This window comes from Miscanthus floridulus, chromosome 16 (genome assembly GCF_019320115.1).
Source record: "Miscanthus floridulus cultivar M001 chromosome 16, ASM1932011v1, whole genome shotgun sequence".
Lineage (NCBI taxonomy): Eukaryota > Viridiplantae > Streptophyta > Magnoliopsida > Poales > Poaceae > Miscanthus > Miscanthus floridulus.
This window is the reverse complement of record NC_089595.1, coordinates 27,408,368-27,430,499: the sequence shown is the minus strand read 5'-3', so window position 1 is coordinate 27,430,499 and position 22,132 is coordinate 27,408,368. Positions and strand designations below refer to the sequence as shown.

Genomic DNA, 22,132 nt, shown 5'->3' with positions numbered 1-22,132 from the left:
ATCGTACTCACATCCTAGAGACATGAACTCTAGGCTCCCGAACCAAATCACCGTGCCAAGACGCAGTGGTCGTACGGGATCTACCATCCGGAACTTGTTAGGGAGATGAAGCTGACACATAGCGCCCCTACCTGGCGCGCCAACTGTTAGTGTTTTGGACCGGCGGGCCCTCAACCAGCTAGTAAAAATGTGCTGCGTGCTCCTAATCCCGGATGGTGATGCAAAGAGACACAAGGTTTATACTGGTTCGGGCAATGGGCACCCTACGTCCAGTCTGAGAGATCGATCTTGTATTCCTTGCACCGAAATGCTCGTAGTAGGGGATTACAAGCAGGGCGAGAGAGAGAGCTAGTCCCAGGTCTCTGCGTGGAGCGGCATGGATCACTTGAGATGTTGATCTCAGGCGGCGGGGAAGTGTGCGTGTTATAGAAAGCCGAGTGTGTGTTCGTCTACCTCGTGAGTTCGTCCGTCTCCCTCTGAAATGGCCCAAATCCCTCCCTTTTATAGTTGAAGGGGGGACAGGGGTGATACATTGTTAGCTATACGGTCGTGCGAACAGAGGCGGCATGTCCGTGCCCTGTAGCCTAGTACTGTGGCGGTATGGTTGATGGAGTGGTCCTGCCCTTGAAGTGCTGGAGCAATGCGCCGGTCACATCCGAATTTTGTGCGACGTGGGAGCTCCAGTGATGGCTGGACGCAGGGCCTGGCGAGCGACGTGCTGGTTGCTATGCGTTGACTGTGTGAAGAGCCGAGGCCCAGTTGGTGCCGAGGCCGAGCCATCGTAGGGGGCTCGGCAGGCGTGAATCCCGAGGTTGCCAAGACCTTGGAGTAGACTACCGAGGCGTGGTGGGAGCCGTTGGTTCTGTACACTGATTCCAAGGCTATAGTAACTTGGACTTGACTCCGCACGCCGCGTTGTTTCTAGAGCAGGGGTTAGGTAGCACAGCGCAGTACAGGCGCCGGTCGTGGGCACAGTACCGAGCACAGTGGTCGGTAACCCCTGTCCAGTCCTGGACGGCGTGGCGTCGATGTGACCGGTGTCCAGTCGGCCATGCCGCTGTGTCGAACCGTCGTTCGGCTGATATCGCGGGAGCGGTCGAACGCGCCGGTCGGACGTGACGTCTTGTCCGAGAAGCTGGTCGAGGCGGAGGCGACGGGTTTGTTTTGCCGAGCCGGCCTTGAGCGAGGCGGAGAATCGGCGTCTCGTCCGAGGCTGTACGCGCGGGGCCTCGGGCGAGATGGAGAATTGGTTCCTCGGCCGAGGCCCTTCGCGCGAGGCCTCGAGCAAGACGGAGAACTGGTTCCTCGGTCGAGGCCCTTCTCACGAGGCCTCGAGCGAGACGGAAAGTAGGTGGCTTCAGACACGGCCGGGGTTTGGCCAATAGTTGTCCCTCGGCTTTGACTTTGACGGGGTCTAAGCGATTTTTTCGATTGTTACTTATGGGACCCCTTCTCGTGGTACCCGACACGTACATCTAAAATATCTGAAATACTCGAAACATACGCTTGCAACATGTGCTTTTAGCAAAACCTGGCAGACGGACGGGCGGAGCACTGCATATCGAGATCCGACGCTAGGTCACGGTGAAGAAGGAGGATGACAGTGGAATGGCGGGGCTGCGCAGCCCCTGGTGAGCAGCGGCGCCCCCGGCGAACGGCACCCGCAGTGGAAGGCGACAACGGCGAGGCGCCCCCGCGCTGGAGAAGGCCGCAGCTAGCGGCAACCGCGCTGGAGAAGGCGAGCAGCAGGCGAGCGATGGGGAACGCCACGATGGCTGTGCGAGTTGGGAAATGCTGCTGTTTTTTTGGAAAACCCGTGAAGGAAGGTAGAGGGGAGCAGGCCTGATAGGCCGGTAGCGCGCAGACGCAGGACGTGCAGCGTCGGATGCCCGCACCACACAATTTCAGAAAGAAAAAGGATCTGGGGCGGTGATGATGCACAAAATTGTAAATCTCCGTTGCAAAAAGTTGGCAAGAGACTTGCCGAACGAACAAAGAGAAAAATAGTCGCATTTTGAATGAAATTCCATTGCATTGGTGCAATGATGATATGGTATATATATGCCCCCATATGTTTCTGTCTTCTCCTGTTTTCTGCATAAGTTGCCGTAGCCGTTTTTTTTGCAGCAACAGCAGCTGTCATGTCTCTCACAAAATCACTGTACAAACAGCAAGCTGCAATTGTTTCTACAAGCAGCCAAACAAGCTCAATCGACATGGTACATGGGCAAATATTTATGGGTGAAAATCGATGGACATGCACCCTTTCTTTATTCAGGTTCCAAAAGAGCAATGCGTTAATAATCGACTTCTAAGTTCTAACTAGGTACCGTTCAGTTCGCTCCCAAAATATCAAATTTTTTAAAATTTCTCGTCACATCGAATCTTTGACACATGAAGTATTAAATATAAATAAAAAATAAAACTAATTACACAGTTTAAACGAAATCCACGAGACGAATCTTTTAAGCCTAACTAGACTATGATTGAACACTAATTATCAAATAACAACGAAACTGCTACAGTATCATTTTGCCAAAAAAAAAAAAATTTGGCATCTAAACAGGCCCCGTCAAGAGAAGCAAAACTAGTAGCTACTAGAAAAGGTACAGAGCCACGGACACGGGAGGTGTTGGATCACTTGATGAGGTTGGTGATGGCGGCACCGATGACGGCCATCTGCTGGCAGTTGGCACCATACCTCGCTAGCACGGGCGGCGTCCTGGCACCGGCCACCGCGAGCGCGGCGTCACACCGGCGCACGAGCGGCGCCACGCGGTCGAACCTCTCCTGGGCGCGCTCGAACAGCCACGCGCCGAGCTCGTCGGCGGCCTCGGCGAAGGCCATGCCCACGGCGTCGTAGGCCTGCGCGCACTCGCCCATGGCCGCCTTCCCCATGGCGCCGCCGGCCGGCGGGTCATGGATCGTGCCCTCGTGGACGTCGAACACGGCGTCGTCGCCGAGGCTGACGCCGATCAGCGCCGCCGTCCGCGCCAGCCCCCACAGGTCCGCCTCCGCCGCGCCGTGGTACGTCAAAAACTGCTGCGCGCAGAACAGCGTGTCCACGCGCCGGTCCCGCGCCGCGGCCGCCGCGCACGTGCTCTCGATTGTCGCCTCCGCCGCGCGTAGGCCGGTGGAGGAGGCCCACGCGACGGCCACCACCGCCATGGTGACGATGGCCAGAGGAGAGGATGGTGCCTTCTTCATCTATCCTTATTCTCTGAGTTGCTTTGATTTGTTTGTTTTCTTGTCAAAGTTGCAATCTTGTATTAAGATTAAGAGAGAAATGGATGAATTTGCACGGAGAAGAAATAAGACGGCGAGGAGTTTGCATGAAACAGGGAGAGGCCGAACAAGTGTCCGGTTTACAATGATTTGTGTCTGAAAATATGGGCCCACTTGTCGGTCAGACACGGGCTCAATTAGGCGGTGGTGGCCACGACATGAGCGCGGCGACCTTCCTGGCCGCCGGCCTAGCTGCGATCCTCCGCCACCACGCGCTGACGGCGGGGCGCTCCTCCACCAGTGCGGCGTACTCGGTGGCCATGAGGTAGTGCGTGAACCCGAAGTGCGCGAGGTCGGCGAGGCTGACGCCGGCGTCCCCGCCGGCCAGGTACTCGTGCTCGCGCAGCCGCGCCTCGTACGCCGCCAGCACCGCCCGCAGCTTCCCGGCGCTCTCGTCGACCACGCGCTGGTCGCGCGCGCCGCCGGCGCCGATCATTGGCAGGATCACGCAGTGCCGCACGATCTCCACGATGGCTGGCTCGTACTGGTGCGCCTCCACCTCCAGCCATACGTCCACCATGGCGGCCGCCTCGGGGTCGCCTTCCCTCAGCAGGTCGCCGCCGCTCTTGTACTTTCGGAGCACGTGCCTTGAAATCGCACGTGATTCTAGCAAAAAGACAAAATAGTTCTTGGTTTAAATGTACATATACTACTTTATATAAATTTATTCAAATTCAATTTTTTTTTAAAAAAAATTGACTTGGTTTAAATGTAGAATTGCATTTCTCGTGGACAGAGGAGGGAGAGTACCAAATAGCATGAGTTCTCCGTCCTGGAAGGCAGGGATCTTGCCGAACGGCTGCGAGATGGATTTATACATATATGCATATGATTTGCTAGAGGGGATGAACAAATAGATTTGAAAGGTGATGATTTGATGAGCGAGAGAGATGATTCCGTTTCGGTGTACGTACGTTACGGGCGAGGTGGTGCGGCGCCTTGTTCTCGCGCGCCGCCATGTCGACGGGGATGAGCTCGTACGCGGCGCCGGCCTCCTCCAGGCACACCAGCACCGTTGCCACGTACGGTGACACCGCCGAGCCGTACACCTTCACGATGCCGCCCGCCATATGCCTTGCTTGCTGCCAGCTGGGGCTTCGTCTAGATCGCCTTCGTTCTCGCCGTGGAGGTGATCACTTTATGGAGGTGATCATCAACTCCCAGCAACAGGTTTCGTGGAAGCTGCCTGTGGTCATGGAGACGACTGAACGCTCGGAGCGTGTCAAGTTTAGTTTACAGTTTCGGGTACATCTACTCTGATTTTTAATCATGTTGTCACTGTCATGTTGGTACTCTCCTCCGTCCAAAAAGAGCGGTGCACACACATCTCGCTTTTTGAAAAAAGCCAATTGATTTTAATTCTTTTAGATTTATAAAAAAATAGTAGTAATATTTATATCTCTAATATAAACAAATTTACTATAAAAATAAATTACATGATTAACCTAATAATATTTATTCATTATCATAAATATTGATGTTTTTATATATATTTATACATTGGTTACTCCTCGGAAAGTGAGATACACCCTTTTTTAATGGGGGTTGGAGGGTGTATGACCCACTTGGTAGCTTATAGTCAAAAATCAATTATCGATGAGATTTCTTTTCTATTCTTCATTAACATTTATCTTCCTGCCCAAGAAATGCAGCTCCAAATAGTCAACGATGTTGACTTATCTCTCTTTTACGAATAGCAGCGTTGAATTTCGTATGCAAGGATCGCGGTCTTGGTAAGTCTAGTTTTACTAAGATCATGTGTTGTATTTTTTTCCATTTAATTAAAACGTGCATAGGCAAAAAAAATTCTTGTAAGTATTCTTTCTTCATTTATTTTCTAGTGCTCCCATGCATGCTAAAAAATGATCTTGAGACACTAGTGATTGGGCGTGCCTCTGCACACAAGTTGGCACCACAGATGTTCTTTTGAACCAACACAACTATATGGATAACGGCATACGAAAGAGAAACACAATACAAATCTAACACACTAATAACATAATCCTAAGATAACCAACATAAAGGTAGGTTTAAAGTTACAATCACACTAATAACACTAGTGATTGAGCCCACCTTCCACTGTGCCCCTCCTTCCTTGCATCCTGGGCCCCTAGCCCAACCTACCAGCTAGGCAGAAGACCAACAACTCCCCCCCCCCCCCCCCCCCCCCCCCCCCCCCCAAATCTCCTCTCTATGTGTGTTGCTGACAGTTTGATGTCTCCTATTTGTTTGCATCTGTAGTTAGTGTTGTGAGTCATTTAATATAAATATAAAAGTCAGGAAAATAACATTGGAAAGCAGTACAATGGATCTTAAGGTATCCTCGAGCTAAGACACAAAAGAAAGAAAATCCTGGTCAAGTTGTTGGTTATTCTCATTTTGTTTGTGCTTTGGACGTTGATGAGAGACACTCATCGGCTATGTGTTTTAGCTTTTTGGGTTCTTGTGTTACCTAGAGGGAAAACCTGTAGCATATAGTTACTTTGTCAACTATTGAAGCTAAGTTTATGTCATTGATGGAGAAAGTTATAAGGATCATGTGCCCATGATTATATCTTTTAGTTTCAGCGATTAATATGACAACACAAGCCTAGGACGAACATATATATTAAAGATATGTTAGACAATTTATAAAAGATCCCAGGGATGCAAGAAAAAGAAGTGCACTGGCTCAATGACTAGTGAAGAAATGGAACAAAACACTACTACAGTCACAGTTTGTGCACATCGCCAAAAATGATTTTCGGAGGTGGGCAAACAGTCCCCCTCCGTTGCAACGCCTGCGTAAATCAAGATTTACAGCGCCTTAGAAAAGATGAAGGACCGAGTAGTCGACCAGATGGGGTGAATTGGAGCCAAATAAAATTTCTCCGCTCATGCGAGAAACTTAGCCACGGTCTCAAATCAACCCCAAAGTGCTCGTAAACCAAAATTCTCCAAAATGAGCTCACTCAGGCCAACAGGTGACCAGATGCACTCTAGAAGCCTCAGAGGATGCAATGGAGAAGGTGTGGAAGCAAATCGAGCAAGAATTAGCGAAAATGCTGATTTTACAGTTCAAATCGGACCGGTCCAGTGTGCATATCGGACCTGTCCGGTATGAACCTGACAGCACACATCACTTTGAGATAAAAGTTGAAAACCCTATCAAATGGTGTCCAAAAATTATGAAATTTTAACCATAGCCTCTCAACACCTGGAGGAAGCAACCCACCAAATTTTAGATCAAAATTCCAAAGTTTGGAGACCAGACCTGTTAGAGTACGTCAGAGGCCTATTGGGCCTAGGTTGGCTGTATAGCCCATTAGTGTTAGGGTTAATTAGAGATAAGGGTCGCTTACTTAAGGGTCAAGTAAGCCTTGCTTAGGAGTCAAGTAAACTTCTCTATATAAGGAGAGGAGATGTATCGATCTAATCAAGCAAGAATTAAGAAGGAAATCCCTTTCCTCTTGCTCGGCCGTAGGCAAGGCCCCCGGCCGGCCTCCAGCCGTCCTCGCAGCCCTAGCCATGAACAGTACCCGTGGTACTGTAGTGTGCGGGTACTGTAGCCCCCGCCGCCGCCTCTCCCTCAGCTCTCTCCCTCTCAATCCTAGCAACCACATAACAATCTGGTATCAGAGATCTCTGGTTTGATCATGTCCAGCCCTCTACCAAGTTCTTCCCACCCGCCGCCGCCACACACCCACCCGCCGCCACCAGCGTCTTCGTCGGCGTTGCTACCCCACACAGCAGGCGCACTGACATTGGCGCGCTGGCGTCCTCAGGGGCGATTGCGCCCTCTGCCCCGACGCTGTCTGCCCTTGTCCTCACCCCGGAGCAGATGATGGCCACAATTCTAGAATTAGGGCAGGCCGTGGCGGACATCAGGGCCTTCCTCGCCTCGCACTACGGCTGGCCAGGCTATGGGACGACAGTCATCTCCATAACCGGCGCCCAACAGATCCCAGTCATGAGCGAGAAGTTGCAGCCGATGGACATCGCGATGACGTCGGCGGGGAAGATGCTTACCCGCCAGGTGTCGGCTGCGGTGTGGCTGTAGGCTGCTACGCGTGGCCTCCTAGCACGTCGGCGGGTGCGGGAGATGCATGATCTGCAGCTGATTTAGCCCTACACTCCTTCACAGCTCCTCCAAGTTGCGCTTCGCTGTGCGGGGGACCTTGATCTCGTCCGCTGCGTCGGGGATCTCGGGCATGCGGTTTCCCCCACGGGCGGTGGGCATGCTATTTTCCCTACGGGCGGCAGTTGGGGAGGCGCATCCCTCCACCTCGTTCTCCATCGAAAGCCCTCCGCTCTTCTCTGTGCGGTGCAGACCAGCAGCCGTCTGGCGGGTAGAAGGCGTGGGGTCACCAGCGAGAGCGCACCGCGTAGCGCCGTCACTTGGTCGCTGTTGCGACCACTTCTAGGTGGCCATACACATGTACCCCTTTCGTTTAGATGGTGTCCATGGGATCCAGGAGGCTGTACACATGCAGGTTTGGCGTGCGGATGGTGTCCACCTTATGTTCAAGACTCAAAATAAAGAGTTCCAGTCCATTTCAGGTTGAGAATAATAAAAAAAAAGCCAAGATGTAAAAGGCTTATTTGTAGGTGTTAGGAGTCGAGTCAGCATTCTACGTTGGTTAGGTTGTAGCTCGAGGACGAGCTGCATGTCCAGGTGGGGTGTAGTGTTAGAGTACGTCAGGGGCCTATTGGGCCTGGGTTGGCTGTATAGCCCATTAGTGTTAGGGTTAATTAGAGATAAGGGTCGCTTACTTAAGGGTCAAGTAAGCCTTGCTTGGGAGTCAAGTAAACCTCTCTATATAAGGAGAGGAGATGTATCGATCTAATCAAGCAAGAATTAAGAAGGAAATTCCTTCCCTCTTGCTCGGCCGTGGGCAAGGCCCTCGGTCGGCCTCCAGCCATCCTCGCAGCCCTAGCTGTGAACAATACCCCGCCCGCCGCCGCCACCTCTCCCTCATCTCTCTCCCTCTCAATCCTAGCAACCACATAAGGACCAGTCCGATATAACACTAGACAGTGTGGTATGCGCGAGCTGCTGCTGAATTTTTCAAGAAAAATTCGTTGAGGGTTCAAATCAACTCCGGTCGATCTAAAACTTTGCAAGGGGTTCTTAGTGGTGTTGAGAGGATATCTTCAGAGCATTAATGCTCAGAACTCAAACAAACTCAAACGATACCAAAAGCAAAGTCCAGAACCGGTTTTTTCCTAGAAATCCTCCCCAAAGGTGGATCTTTGTGCTCGAGATGAATCTGGACAATTCCTTTGGCAGATTAGTTCATCTTAGGTCCTTGCTTGAATCCAACACCTCAAACCATCTCCAAAAGCACCAGAACACAAAATCTAAAGAAATGGAGAAGGGAAGGGAACCGAAGAAGGAAAACTCAAAACCGACACTGCAAGAACTCAGATTTAGATCTTTCGAAGAATGATTTATTTATTTATGAAGGTCAACTAGGTCTGATTCTTTATAGAGGAAAGATTACACAGCAGAGTATCATCCTCTACACTGCTGATCTCAATAGACAGACTTAGGGAAACTAGTTTGGAAAACTAGAGCTTAAGACATTAATTGAGAGATGGAGAGATGGCTGAGAGTATTTATAAAGCTATTACATATTCCAAACAAGCCCTTAGAGATTTTGGCTAGACCACTTAACCCAGGGGTAAAATGGTCCACCTTGAGATTAGTGCATCCGACAACCACAAACTCTTCATGCCTTTGCTTCGCCTCGACGCAAGCTTCATGATGACGTCACGTGCCATCTCCAAAACCATCCCGATCTCCAATTGGGTTTTGAGGCCCAAACATGGAAAACCATCCGTCTATGATTTTGAGGCCCAAACAACCAAACCCCCTAGAAAAGAATATTCGCTATGCCTCCTCCATGATCTCAACATGTGTCACCATCGTCCTCGGCCGCTGTAGGGTCGAGATGGAGGACTAGAGGGTGGGTGAATAGTCCTTTTTAAAAATTAATTACGCTGACTAGTCGAAACAAATATGAAATTAAAACTATTGGTCTAGCCAAGACTATACCCCCTCTGTCTATATTCTGAAGAACCTTACAAAGATCCTAATTTAAGAAACTAATTAAGGTGCTGGGCTGGCTAGAGCTCATCTAAATAATTTTAGTTAGTAAGGTCACATAAACCTATGCAACTAGTACTCAAACAACCGGGGAGCTCCTACACATGCTAGCATGCTAAAGCACAAAGCGTAAGCTCACTAGCAATGCTCAAAAACAAGGCTACACAAGTCAAATTAGAGAGCTCAAATTACTTAGCTACACAAGCTAGGCAATGTAACTAGCAAGGCTACTCAAACCAACTAGTTACGCAAGGGAGCTACTTCTAAACTACACAAGCAAAGAAGGCAACTAGCAAGCTACTCAAGCTAAACTAGTTACAAGAGCAACAACACTAGCACAATATAAATCAATGAATAAATACAAGCTTGTGTATGGAGATTGCAAACCAATGGGATGAACAATATTGACACGGTGATTTTTATCCTGAGGTTTGGTGGTTTGCCAACCACTTAATCCCTATTGAGTCAAGCTCCAAGGTTGTCGCCGGTCCTCTTGCTAGTGGAGACATGCAAATCACACTGTCCCACGTGGAGTGCTTACCACAGCCTCTAGCACTTTGACACGGCTAGACCACTTATCGTCCTTCGCATCTCGCTCTACTATAGAGTTTCTCTTCACGGCTCCCACGGGGTGAGCACAACACCCCTCACAATCACTTCTCCGGAGCACCGCGCAAGCTTCTTGTAGGCTTCATGACGGAGACACGCCACCAAGCCATCTAGGTGGTGGCAACCTCTAAGAGTAACAAGCACCACCAGCTTGCAACTTGATCTCCTAGTGCCACTCGATGCAACCTCACAGTGCAACTCACTAGGAATTGCACACTCACTATCGAAGATGAATCATATCGACCACAAGTGAGTTAGAGGGCTCAAAGTTAAGCACGCACAAGGGCAACACATCCCCAAGGTGCTCAACCTCAGCCATGGCTAAAAGGTCCTTGTTTGGTTTTGGTATTTGAGTGACAACCTAGGTGGACTAATATGTGTTTAAGTGAAATACACAGGTGATTAGTCCACAGGAACACTTGTGTGAGCATCACATGCCATGGAGGTAGAAATGACTTGGATATGTTGCAAGGCTCACACATGTGATGAAGGAACTCACTGCATATGAGACATGATATGGACTCATTTGACTAAGGTGGAGAAGATCAAGACAAGGCTTGGCTTGACGGACCGGTTGTAAGAGTGAAGGGCAAGTCGAGGACTTAGCGCTGATGGACCAAGGCAATGGTGAAAAGCAAGTAAGGTCAACATCAATGAACCAATATGGTCATATGATGAGATGAAGTGGATCATATCAATTGTTGATCAAGGTTGGTGCATGTGTTGCATCAACATCAAAGGAGATGGAATGGAATGCGCAAGGCAAAGGTACATTTGTAGGGCATTTCATTTCACTGGTTATATGTGTGTAGAGAAGTTTATGACTGGGTTTAGGATAGATGGTCGTACTATCAAGAGGGGCAAACTTGTTTGTATATCGGTCATCTAGTGCCACTCGAGTGATCTAACTTTGCATCGTTACTAGGATCGAGTGGTGTGATGAATTGAGTGACCAATCCTTTGAAAAAAATGTTTGTGAAATGCTAACACACTTGCACATGGTGGTGTATACTTGGTGTTGTTGGCACATTTGTAAAGGAGAAGTTATTGGAGTTGAATTGGATCAACTTGGATAAGAGAAAAAGGTTTTTCGGTGTACTCTGAACTATAGGATGGTTCTTGGATTGGAATTATACATTTATCCATTATGATTTGGATCAAATATGTAAGTGGTATGTGTAGCCCTCTGAGTAATCTTTCCAAAATGTCCAAGATCATCAAAATTGGACTTCGGAGCTAAGAGTTATAGCCGTTTTAGCGATGAAAGGTCTATGACCGGACACATCCAGTCAGTGTTAGTGAGTCTAGTCGAGAGTCCAGTCATCAAAAGAGCTCTCTAGAACCTCTCTAGAAGTGATCGGACTCGACTTAAAGAGTCGAGTCTGGTCATATGAGAAAGGGGAGTCAAGTCAGTTGTGTAGAGGCATGTTGGTGACCGGACTCGGCCTCGGCGTGTCCGGTCGCTGGACCTAGGCACGTTCGATCAGGAGTATGCGCGCGCAGGAGCTAGCCGTTGGCGAGCAACGGTCATCTTCAAACAGCGAGGCTACGTGGTTGCATCTTAGTGACCGGACTCTAGACCGGACTCTAGGGTGAGTCCGGTCAGTGCGCAGAAATCAGGATGATTTGATAACTAGCATGCATAGGATGGTAGCTAAACTTGTATTTCTACACGTGGTACTAGAATCTTGCCTATAATGTTGATCTCATGGGGTTTCTAGTATTTTTATGTCTAGCTACTCATGGTGCTAAGGATGGTGTTAAAAGTGCAACCCCGATTGGTATCACGCATCAAAGGTTAATTCTTTACACCTTAGCATCATTGATAGTAATTACTCTCCTGCAATTCCAATCTATACATATGTGCGAGCTTCAAACCAAACACTCTAGCACATATGTAGGGAGAGCTAATACTACCAATTCGGATTTGTGGTACTTGCCCAAAATCATCTACACATGGTAAAATTGCTTGGGCAAGCAACATGAATCCAAAAGTGCTTAATTTTCATATCTTTGTAGAGTTGTCATCAATTACCAAAAAGGGGGAGATTGAAAGGTCCTTGTTTGGTTGTGATAATTGAGTGACAACCTAGGTGGACTAATATGTGTTTAAGTGAAATACATAGGTGATTAGTCCACAGGAACACTTGTGTGAGCAAAACATGCCATGGATGTGGAAATGCCTTGGATATGTTGCAAGGCTCACACATATGATGAAGGAACTCATTGCATATGATACATGACATGGCGTCATGTGACTAAAGTGGAGAAGATCAAGACAAGGCTTGGCTTGACGGACCGGTTGCAAGAGTGCAAGGCAAGTCGAGGACTTGGCGCCGATGGACTGAGGCAACCATGAAAAGCAAGTGAGGTAAAGATCGATGAACCAATATGGTCATGTGATGATATAAAGTGGATCATATCAATTGTTGATCAAGGTTGGTGCATGTGTTGCATTAACATCAAAGGAGATGGAATGGAATGCACAAGGCAAAGGTATATTTATAGGGCATTTCATTTAACCGGTCATAGGTGTGTAGAGAAGTTTATAATCAGGTTTAGGATAGATGGCCGTACTATCATCAAGAGGGGCAAACTTGTTTGCATATCGGTCATCTAGTGCCACTCGTGTGATCTAACTTTGCATCGTTAGTAGGATCGAGTGGCGTGGTGAATTGAGTTACCAATCCTTTGAAAAAATGTTTGTGAAATGCTAACACACTTGCACATGGTGGTGTATACTTGGTGGTGTTGGCACATTTGCAAAGGACAAGTTGTTGGAGTTGAATTGGATCAACTTGGAGAAGAGAAAAAGGTTTTTCGGTGTACTTCAAACTATAGGATGGTTCATGGATTGGAATTCTATATTTATCCATTGTTCTTTGGATCAAATATGCAAGTGGGATATGTAGCCCTCTAAGTAAGCTTTCCAAAATATCCAAGATCATCAAAATCGGACTTCAGAGCTAAGAGTTATAGCCGTTTTAGCGATGAAAGGTCTGTGATCGGACTCTGCGACCAGACGCGTCCGGTCAGTGTTAGTGAGTCTGGTCATCAAAAGAGCTCTCTAGAACTTCTCTAGAAGTGACCAGACTCTGGGAGAGTCGAGTCTGGTCATAGGAGAAAGGGGAGTCTGGTCAGTTGTGCAGAGGCGTGTTGGTGATCGGACTCGGCCTTGGCGCGTCCAATCACTGGACCTAGGCGCGTCCGGTCAGGAGTATGCGTGCGGGAGCTAGCCGTTGGCAAGCAATGGTCATCTTTGAATAGTGAGGCTACTTGGCTGCATCTCAGTGACCAAACTCCAGACCAGACTCTAGGGTGAGTCCGGTCAGCGAGTCCGTTCAGTGCGTAGAAATCCGGATAAAGGGGGTAACAGCTATTTTTGCCCTTGGGGCTATAAAAGGAGTGTGTGGCCAGCCTTGGCACATGTTGGCACCCTTGGGACTTAGTGTCCATGCTTGGGAAGTGCTAGGAGAGCCTCTAACTCTCTTGTGCTTGCAAGAGTGCGAATCGATTGTGAGTGAGTGATTCTAGTGCGATAGCATCGCGAGATTGCATCGAGTGGCACTTGGTGTTCGTGTTGCAAGCTAGTGGTGCATGTTACTCTTGGAGGTTGCCACCTCCTAAATGGCTTGGTGGTGGTCTCCGTTGCAACACACAAAGAAGATTGTGCGGTGCTCCGGAGTAGAGATTGTGAGGGGTATTGTGCTCACCCCACGGGAGCCGCAAAGAGCAAATCTAGTAGAGCGTGTCATTGAGCTACCCTCACTTGGTTCATGGGGTTCTTGTGGAGCCCAATGTGTGGGCTTGGTATGGTGCCAATTAGCCGCTGAAGCACCAAGTGAACGGTTGACACAACGGGGACTAGCGTATTAGCAAGCATATGAACCTCGGGATAAAAATCATCATGTCATCCTTGTCTTCCTGTTGGTTTGCAATCCCCTTACACAAGCTTGTAATTACTTTCATATACTTTGTGCTTGTGTAGTTGCTCTTGTAATTAGTTGACTTGTGTAGTTTGCTAGTTACCTTCTTGCTTGTGTAGCATAAAAGTATCTCCCTTGCGTAACTAATTTAGTTTTAGTAACCTTGTTAGTTGCATTGCTTAGTTTGTGTAGCTAAATAATTTGCGCTCTCTAATTTGGCTTGTGTAGCCTTGTTATTGAGCGTTGCTAGTGAGCTTAGGAGCTTTGTGCTTTTGCTTACTAGATTGTGTAGGAGCTCCCCCATGCTTAAAGTACTAGTGGCATAGGTTTGTGTGACCTTGCTCTAGAATTGATTAGGTGAGCTCTAACTAGCCCGGCACCTTTGTTGCTTAAATAGGATCTTTATAAGGTGCTTGTGAACTTAGAGGGATGTAGTCTTGGCTAGACCGATAGTTTTAATTCTGCATTTATTTCGATTAGCCAGCATGTTTAATTTTAGAAAGAACTATTCACCCCCTCTAGTCCGCCATCTTGACCCTACAAGTGGTATCGGAGCTAGGTCTCTTATTTGTGGTCTTCACAGACCCGAGAGGATGGCGGCTTATGTGCTAGATGTTGAGTGCCCAAACACTTTTGATGGCACACACTTTGCACGGTGGAAAAATTGGATGATATACAATTTTAAGTTCATTTCCCCTCAAATGTGGTGGATCATAGATGTGGGCTTTTCTCATGCGTTGGATGAAAAGAATGCAACTCAAGCACAAAAAAAATGCCTACATCTCGATTGCCATGCTACTAATATTTTCTATCAATCTATGAGTGACAAGATATTTGGGGAGATCATGTACATGAAGACCTCCCATGATATTTGGTTGTACCTCAATTTGATATATGGAAGGGTCTCCAATGATGATGATGATGATGATGATGATGATGATGATGATGACGATGATGATGAGTCCAAGGATGAGGCGCATGAGGATATTGAGCATGACCATAATTTGATGATTGTGGAAGATTGCTCCACCTCATGGTCAAGTGATTATTATGATGACCGTTCTACTACAAGTTCACTTGACAAGGTGGATGGTGATGCCCCAAGTGCTGCAAATGATGATTCTACCTCAAGCACACATGGCGATGATGATGATGGTTCATGCTCAGGCCATAATTATGATGCTACTACAAGGTCTCCATCATCACCACATTGCTTCATGTCACAAGGTGATACAAAGGTACAAAACGATAATGTGGTTGATCATGTTGATTCATATGATAAGCTTGTTAGTAGACTTGCTAGCATGACCATGTCTTTAGAAAATGATAAAGCTAAAACAATGAAATTGGAAAAAGAAAACTCATTTCTAAAGAATTCATGTGAAGATCATAAGCACTTACTTGATGTTCTTAAATCTTCACATGATGAGCTAAAATTGACTCATGAGAAGCTTCTTGTGTCTCATGAAGAATTATTAGAATAATATGCTTCTCTCATTAAAGTGTTTTCAAAGAAACTTAAAAATAATGAGAGCTCATCCATTAGTCAAGTGATCAATCACAACATGTGACTAACTCTTGTGATGTAGGGAAGAAGCATGTATCCACCTCTTGTGATGATTTATTAGATATGTCATGTTCTTCACATATAGATGCTTGTTCTTCCTCTATATCTTGTGAGACTAACATTTTTAAGGAGAACAATGAGCTCAAAAGAGAAGTAAAGAAATTGAGCAACAAGTTAGAGAGGTGCTACAACTCAAAAGTCACATTTGAGCATATGTTGAAGACTCAAAGAAACTTTGGTGACAAGAGTGGCCTTGGCTTCAACAAGAAGATGACAAAGAAGATGAAGAAGCAAGAAAGAGAGAAGCTCTCTCATTTCATGTGCTACCGATGTCACGAAGTGGGTCATCTTCATGATCAATGGCCAAACATAGAGAAGCTCAAGTTGAAGAAAGAAGAAGAGAGGCTCAAGCATGTCAAGTGCTTCAAGTGCCGCACATGGGGTCATCTCACCTCAATGTGCCCAACCAAGCAATTGATGAAGCAAAAAGAAGAGCCTCAACCAAAGCCACAAGTTGAGCAAGATGAAAAGACTCCCAAAGAGAAAATCATGATTAACCATGAAGATGGTGGTGACATGATGAAGAAGAAGAAAATAAGAAGGGATGGAAGAGCAAGGCATCCAATGCGAAATCAAGATGCCAAGATGATGAGCAAGAATCAAGATGAGAAGAAAGATTATGCTCACATCAAGTGCTTCAAGTGTGAAGATATGGGACACTTTACCTCGAAGTGTCCTACCAAGCTTGAGAAGAAGGCTCAAGCAACTCATGAGAGGCAAGGCAATGAGAAGCAATACAAGAGCAAGGAAGAGAAGGCTATAACTAAGAGAAATTGCTACTCATGCCGGGAAAGGGAACACATAGATAATTCATGTCTCCTAGGTAATACTCCTAAGCCCATTTTAACTAATGATGATTCTATGCTTAGAAAGGATGGCAAAGGTACCTCATTGGTTGCAATTGCAAAACATCCCGCTACTCACACTAAGGCAATATCTAAGTATGTTACACATAACTTGAGAGGACCCAAACAAGTTTGGGTACCATCAAAGAGTGGATAATTGTTTGTAGGTACCATGGCATTGGAGGCTTGACTCAATTGATTTCACATTGATCATCAAATGTTGAGTCAAGTATTGAAGCTTAATGCAATCCTATCCCAATGCCGAGCCAAGAATTAGTGAAGTCCAAATGTGCTATAACATACAAGTGTCATGTTTAAGTTATGGATGATTTATTGGATCATTTGATGGTTTGTAAATATGAGAGTTGAAGCTTGCTAATTGGATGATCTTGAGCTAACCAAGGTATACTCTTTGTTGATCTCGTTCATTTGGGTGTGTATAAGATGTTTGAATTGGATATACACATGTTGCTTGCATATGAGATGATTGAATGGATTAATTGATTAAATAATCAGGTTTAGATTGATTTGAGTTGGATAAGTTCATAAGGTGGCTTTTAGTAAGTGGACTGAATGGATATATGTCTTGTGAAATTATTCAAACAAGTTGATTTTAAGTTTGATTCACCTTTGATGAAGTATAGCTCAACTATTGAAATCTATCCATTATTGAAAATCTGAGGTCGCTGAGATCAAGTCTGAATTTGAGTGATCAAATCTACTTGGATTGGCATGAAATTTGGTGTGCATGCTCAAGACTTATGATATTAAGTGCTGTATAAATTTCATGAGAATTGGATAAGAGATGCTTCGGTCATAGAGTGGATCTTGTCAGCTATAGTGCAGCTATTTTCAGCATATAGCAGTGGTTGAAGAATTAAATTCTGGTAGCAATCTCGAAGTCAAATGAGGCTCAAATTTTTACAGATACTAGATAACTTAGTGAAGCACATCTTCACCAAATTTCGTAGTAATTAGATCTGTACATTGGGAGATATGGATTATTCATTGAAGGGTAAAGAATCTGCTAGAAAAGTGACAATTATTGAATTCATCAAAAAGTCACTTTGTTTGAAAGGTCCTCAAGTTAGAAATATGGTTATAAGTGATTGAGGCACCTAAGTTTGGTTTTGGATTGATCTAAAAGCATGACATGCAAAGAGTACTCAAATAAAGATCAAGATCAAACTCAAGATGAAGATGAACTTTAAGTTCTAGTGACAATTGGAGATCTTTTGGTAGAAAGAAAAAGACTTAAGCAAGTAGAAAGAAAATGACTTAAAGAAGAATTCAAGGTTACACATCAAGTTAAGTCCATCATATGGATCAATCAAACAAAGTTGTTTCAAGCGAGTATAAAAAATAGTTCTTTTGGAGAGAGATCACTTCTCCCCTGTATAGGGACTTGCCGCCTTTTATAGGTAAACCAAGTGTGGTACTTAGAAGGCTAACATGAAAGTAGTGATCTAAGGGACATTTGAGATGGTTAGTTGAAGCAATCAAAAGGGTTGATCTAGAAAGCAAGCAACACCCAAAAGAGAGCAACTCATTGGAATTCAAGTGGTATTCTCACATTTGGTGCTCTCAAGCAAGCAAAGATGAAGTGAAGATGCAAGCCAACCACAACAAGATAGTACACTTGATTATAAGTGGTATTCATTTTATATGGGTGAAGAATGGAATTCAAATGCTAATATTGGTCTTCACTGTGGTAGAAGCGCCTAATGTAATGCGTCCTAGGAGTGCTTGTCTTTCATTAGACACTAAGCACTCAAGGGAGGGCACCAAATCACGTGGCTTCGTCGGGCACACCCCAGGGGAGAACCCGAAATCCATATTTTTCCATCAAGATCACAAATGAGATAATAAAGCTTACATCAGTAGTAACCATTTATTACATCACTTTTAATACAACATCAGAGTATAATATTTATTGTTATAACAGTGGAATGTAATCATATTATCAGAGTTATGAACAATTTAATTTAACACCGAAATATAAACATGTGATCAGAATTAAAGCAGAAATAAATATCTATTCATGACATGATAAAGCATTGATATATAACAACAACAACAGATTATAAAACTTTTATTTAGAAAAACATTTAGTGAGAGGTATAATTAAGACTATGATCGCAGTGTAAAGGAAATCCTCTCTAAGCCCACCAAGAGGAATCCACACATAAAGGTCAGCTCTAGCCTCCACCTATCACCTGCAACAGGGGGAAATAAAACCCTGAGTACTCAATTGTACTCAGCAAGACTAACCCGACAGGAGGAAAGAAAAGACTCCAAGGATATGCAAGGCTATCTGGCTTGTGGGTTTATTGCATCTGTAGGAGCATTACTAAAAGTGCGTCCTTATATTCGATTTTTATTAGCAGTGCATTAGTTCATTAACTAACCATTCTATGTAAGCACCTATGCTACTTTCAAGCAGGTGCCAGACGTGCAGCTGTGTCACGGAATTGCACCTAATATGCTACCGTTTCTACTATTCATTAGAGTCAACAGAATTACACCTAAGCCCTTACCTTTGTTCCTATTCTCATTTTCCCAATTCCAGGAGAGCCCAAACAGGGGATGGCGCACAGGGTAGCCGGCCGGTGGCCAATCCCAGCCGAGGAAGACACGACAGTGGTGGAGGACCGCCCACGGGGTGTGCAGGACCAACCCGCAACCAAGGGTGCCCACAACATGGAAGGAGGTGGCCCACAGCAGCGGGGCAACATGCGGTGGTGACGCGGCACGGCAACCGGACGCTGCTGCTATAGGGAAGGCGGTGCGCCGGCCGACGGAGATGGTGGATGGCATATGGGGCACCGGCGGCGCACCAGCACGGCCGAGGCTCGTGGAAAGGCAGCGCAGTGGAGCCCGCACAGGCTCGCGAGAGGGGCGTAGGCCAGGACGGTGGCGTCCATGGCCTGGTGGTGGCCACGGCGATGTCGGTGATGCCTGACCGGGGCTGCACTAGCGGGAGAGCATGGCGAGACTCCAGCCACTGCAGGCCCAGCGAGGAGGCGTGTAGAGGCGAAGGGGAAAACGACGGCAGGTGGAGACGCTAGCCCGGTGCGAGTGGGTGCGGGCAGTGGAACATCGGCGGTGGCTGCTCACGAACAGGGTGCCATCTAAGGCGTCCGCGATGGCAGCACGGCCATGATGGGGACGTGGCATGGGGCAGCATGGTTAGGAGCAGGGCCGAGGGGCACGCCTGCGCATGCGAGGAGCTAGGCAACGGCAGCAGCAGTTCACGATTGGAGGCGGCATGGTGCTGCGGTCCACAGCTGGGAAGGAAGAGGAGGGGCACTGACGGATGAGCAAGAGGAGAGACCGATGATGGTGGCTCGGGCGGTAGTGGGCCGGCCATGGTAGGGCGCTGCGGGGCAACGTGGGGGGGGGGGGGCTGCAGGACCAGTGCGGCCACAGGGCACGTGTGCCCAAGCGGGGAACCAGGCAATGGCACAGCAGTGGGGCGTGGCAGCATGGCGACACAGCACTAGCACTGGCGCGTGCAAGTAGAGGACGGGTAGTCACACGCGGGCGCCATCAAGCTACGGCGCGTAGAAGCAACGAGGGCATGGGCATCATGAAAAGCGGCATCGGTAGTAGCAACTCGGCCTCAGCGGTAGAGGAAAAAGGGAGGGGGAAAGAAGCAGGTCAGGCTCAGGCATGATCCTATCTTGACACGATGCGACAGAGCGGTGGTGGTAATGGCTCTAAGCTGCTTGTCTGGTAGAGGGAAAGAGGGAGCAGAGACAAGCAGAGGTAGACAAGGACGAGCAGAGGAAAAGCGAGAAACTTGTGCGAGCTCGCCACCAATTCCAAGCACGATGAGGGGACAAGGCAGGACGACGCAGCGTGGCCGGCAGAGGCGCGCCTGTGCACGTACAGGAAAGGGAGTGGACACGGCATGGCAGGAGCAGAGCCATAGTGGGAGATGAGACGGTGCATAATTGCAAAGCAAGGCAAGTACGCTGAATGTCGCGCCAGGAAAAGTAAATGAAGCCTGCTAAGCTGTTGCGCTATCTCACGTCTGTTATGTGTTTCACACCAATCACGTGAATTTATGAAGCAGCCAGACGTGTAGTCGTGTCGTGGCATGACACGAATAACTCGGATGATTGGTTCTGAGCGGGGACGCACCACCATCGTCAAGCGGTTAGGACGGCAGTGAGGTGTCTTATCGCCCCAGAAGCCAGAACCGATGGCCACTATGCGACGACTGCTAAGTGGCACGATGCATGATGGGAGGTGAGGAATGCGCCACGATCACCAACGACGATGTCATAGCAGCCATGCGTAATGATGGTACTTGGCTCGGCAGGCACGGCGAGGAGACGGACGCGGTAGCTGCAATGGGAAAGCCTACTGGGAAACGGCGTCGGTAGCGCGGCCACAGAGGCAAGACTGGCAACGAGGCCAGCACACAGCAAGGCAGCGATGAGGCTAGGCATGCACACAGGCGCCCAAGAGTGTGTTGTGTACGTGCGCGTATCTTACAATTTTCTTTCTTTTTCTTTTACCAAAATATATAAATTATTATGTAATTACAAATATGCCATTAATTCTTTATCACTAACAATGATGCACACATGCATATATTTATCGTATGTTTAAGTGTATACTTATCTATAGAGATAGACTCGGGAAGAAATGAGTTTGTACACTACTTTTAATTAATATAGCATCATGCTTAACAAAAAGAAATACGTGAGTGTATAAATACCGATATATATATCTCTATCGGTTTACTAGTTTAGACAATTAGCAACATCTAAGCACTAGAAAAAATTCAACAAAGCTCGAATTTAGTTTAGATTCAAAAGCTATATATATAACATTCTATTTAATAATTTATTTTATTTCATTCTATTTTTGAGTCCTCTTCTACTCTAATCTTGCTCTAATTTATTATTAATAAGTTAATAATTACATGTTTAGCACTACCAGAGCTTGTGTAATGCCGGAGGTGTTACATTCACCAAGCTATAAATTGGACTTCATGTTGCTATTGAGGAGCTTAATTGGAATCAAATGACTATCCTCTACTCCAAGATAGCAAAGTTATTATTGTAATGTGCATGATCATTTTTATTCCTTACTAGTATGCGGTTAGTGCATATAGTACATGCCTAATAGGATCATGCATGACAAATGAAAAGCTTAAAATTTATAGCCTATCACTATTGCTTGAATGGTTAATTGATCTAGTGGTAGTACATGAATTTGTTCATGAGCTAGTGAACCCAAGTACTTGATTTATTTTGGATTGCCAATAAGTGACAAGTACAACCTTGATAAGATAACTGCTTAATATGTGCGAAGAAGCTTAGAGAGTGTTCAAACCAGACTTGGAATCTTAGGCTAATCAATCTAGTTTAAGTCAAACATAGAAGCTCTTGAAGATGACAAGTGTTCAAGAAATGGTTATAATTGATAAATCCTACAAGTGATGGTTCCATGATTGCTCTTACACGTGGTACATCTAGATTATCACTTAGTTTCAAGAAGTATTCATACAAGTGTTATCTAGCACATCAAATGGTGGTTCCACAAGTGATCCTCAACTTTAAGTGATCATCAAGTAAAGCAAGTTCCCTCACATACAAGAGCTTAAGTTTATCAAGTGGATGACCCATGCTATTACATAGGGGGAGGTGCCCCACCAATTGGTATCAAGATCAAAGATCCTACATGAGGTATCTCAAGGGCTACAAGTGGTATCATGCCAACATATGTGGTGGTGTCC

At 46.5% G+C, this 22,132-nt stretch overlaps 2 protein-coding genes across 2 annotated transcripts; both read right to left on the bottom strand.

Annotated features, from left to right (window-relative positions):
* Positions 1 to 2,463: 2,463 nt before the first annotated feature.
* LOC136513814 (pectinesterase inhibitor 8-like) lies at positions 2,464 to 3,362 on the bottom strand. The gene has a single exon (XM_066507791.1). It carries the CDS (start codon positions 3,205 to 3,207, stop codon positions 2,638 to 2,640), a length of 570 nt encoding a protein of 189 aa, XP_066363888.1. The 5' UTR covers positions 3,208 to 3,362; the 3' UTR covers positions 2,464 to 2,637.
* LOC136513813 (probable glutathione S-transferase GSTF1) lies at positions 3,291 to 4,416 on the bottom strand. Its single transcript, XM_066507790.1, has 3 exons — positions 4,200 to 4,416; positions 4,036 to 4,084; positions 3,291 to 3,891 (listed from the first exon to the last, which is right to left on the bottom strand). Exons 1-3 carry the CDS (start codon positions 4,353 to 4,355, stop codon positions 3,419 to 3,421), a joined length of 678 nt encoding a protein of 225 aa, XP_066363887.1. The 5' UTR covers positions 4,356 to 4,416; the 3' UTR covers positions 3,291 to 3,418.
* Positions 4,417 to 22,132: the final 17,716 nt, after the last annotated feature.

Bases quoted from the DNA above. Each gene is read 5' to 3' on its own strand.
- LOC136513814 (XM_066507791.1), bottom strand. From the start codon at position 3,207: ATGAAGAAGGCACCATCCTCTCCTCTGGCCATCGTCACCATGGCGGTG.
- LOC136513813 (XM_066507790.1), bottom strand. From the start codon at position 4,355: ATGGCGGGCGGCATCGTGAAGGTGTACGGCTCGGCGGTGTCACCGTAC. The intron at 4,085-4,199 runs GTACGTACACCG...TCCATCTCGCAG, and splicing joins CGCACCACCTCGCCCGTAAC to CCGTTCGGCAAGATCCCTGC. The intron at 3,892-4,035 runs GTACTCTCCCTC...TCTTTTTGCTAG, and splicing joins CGGAGAACTCATGCTATTTG to AATCACGTGCGATTTCAAGG.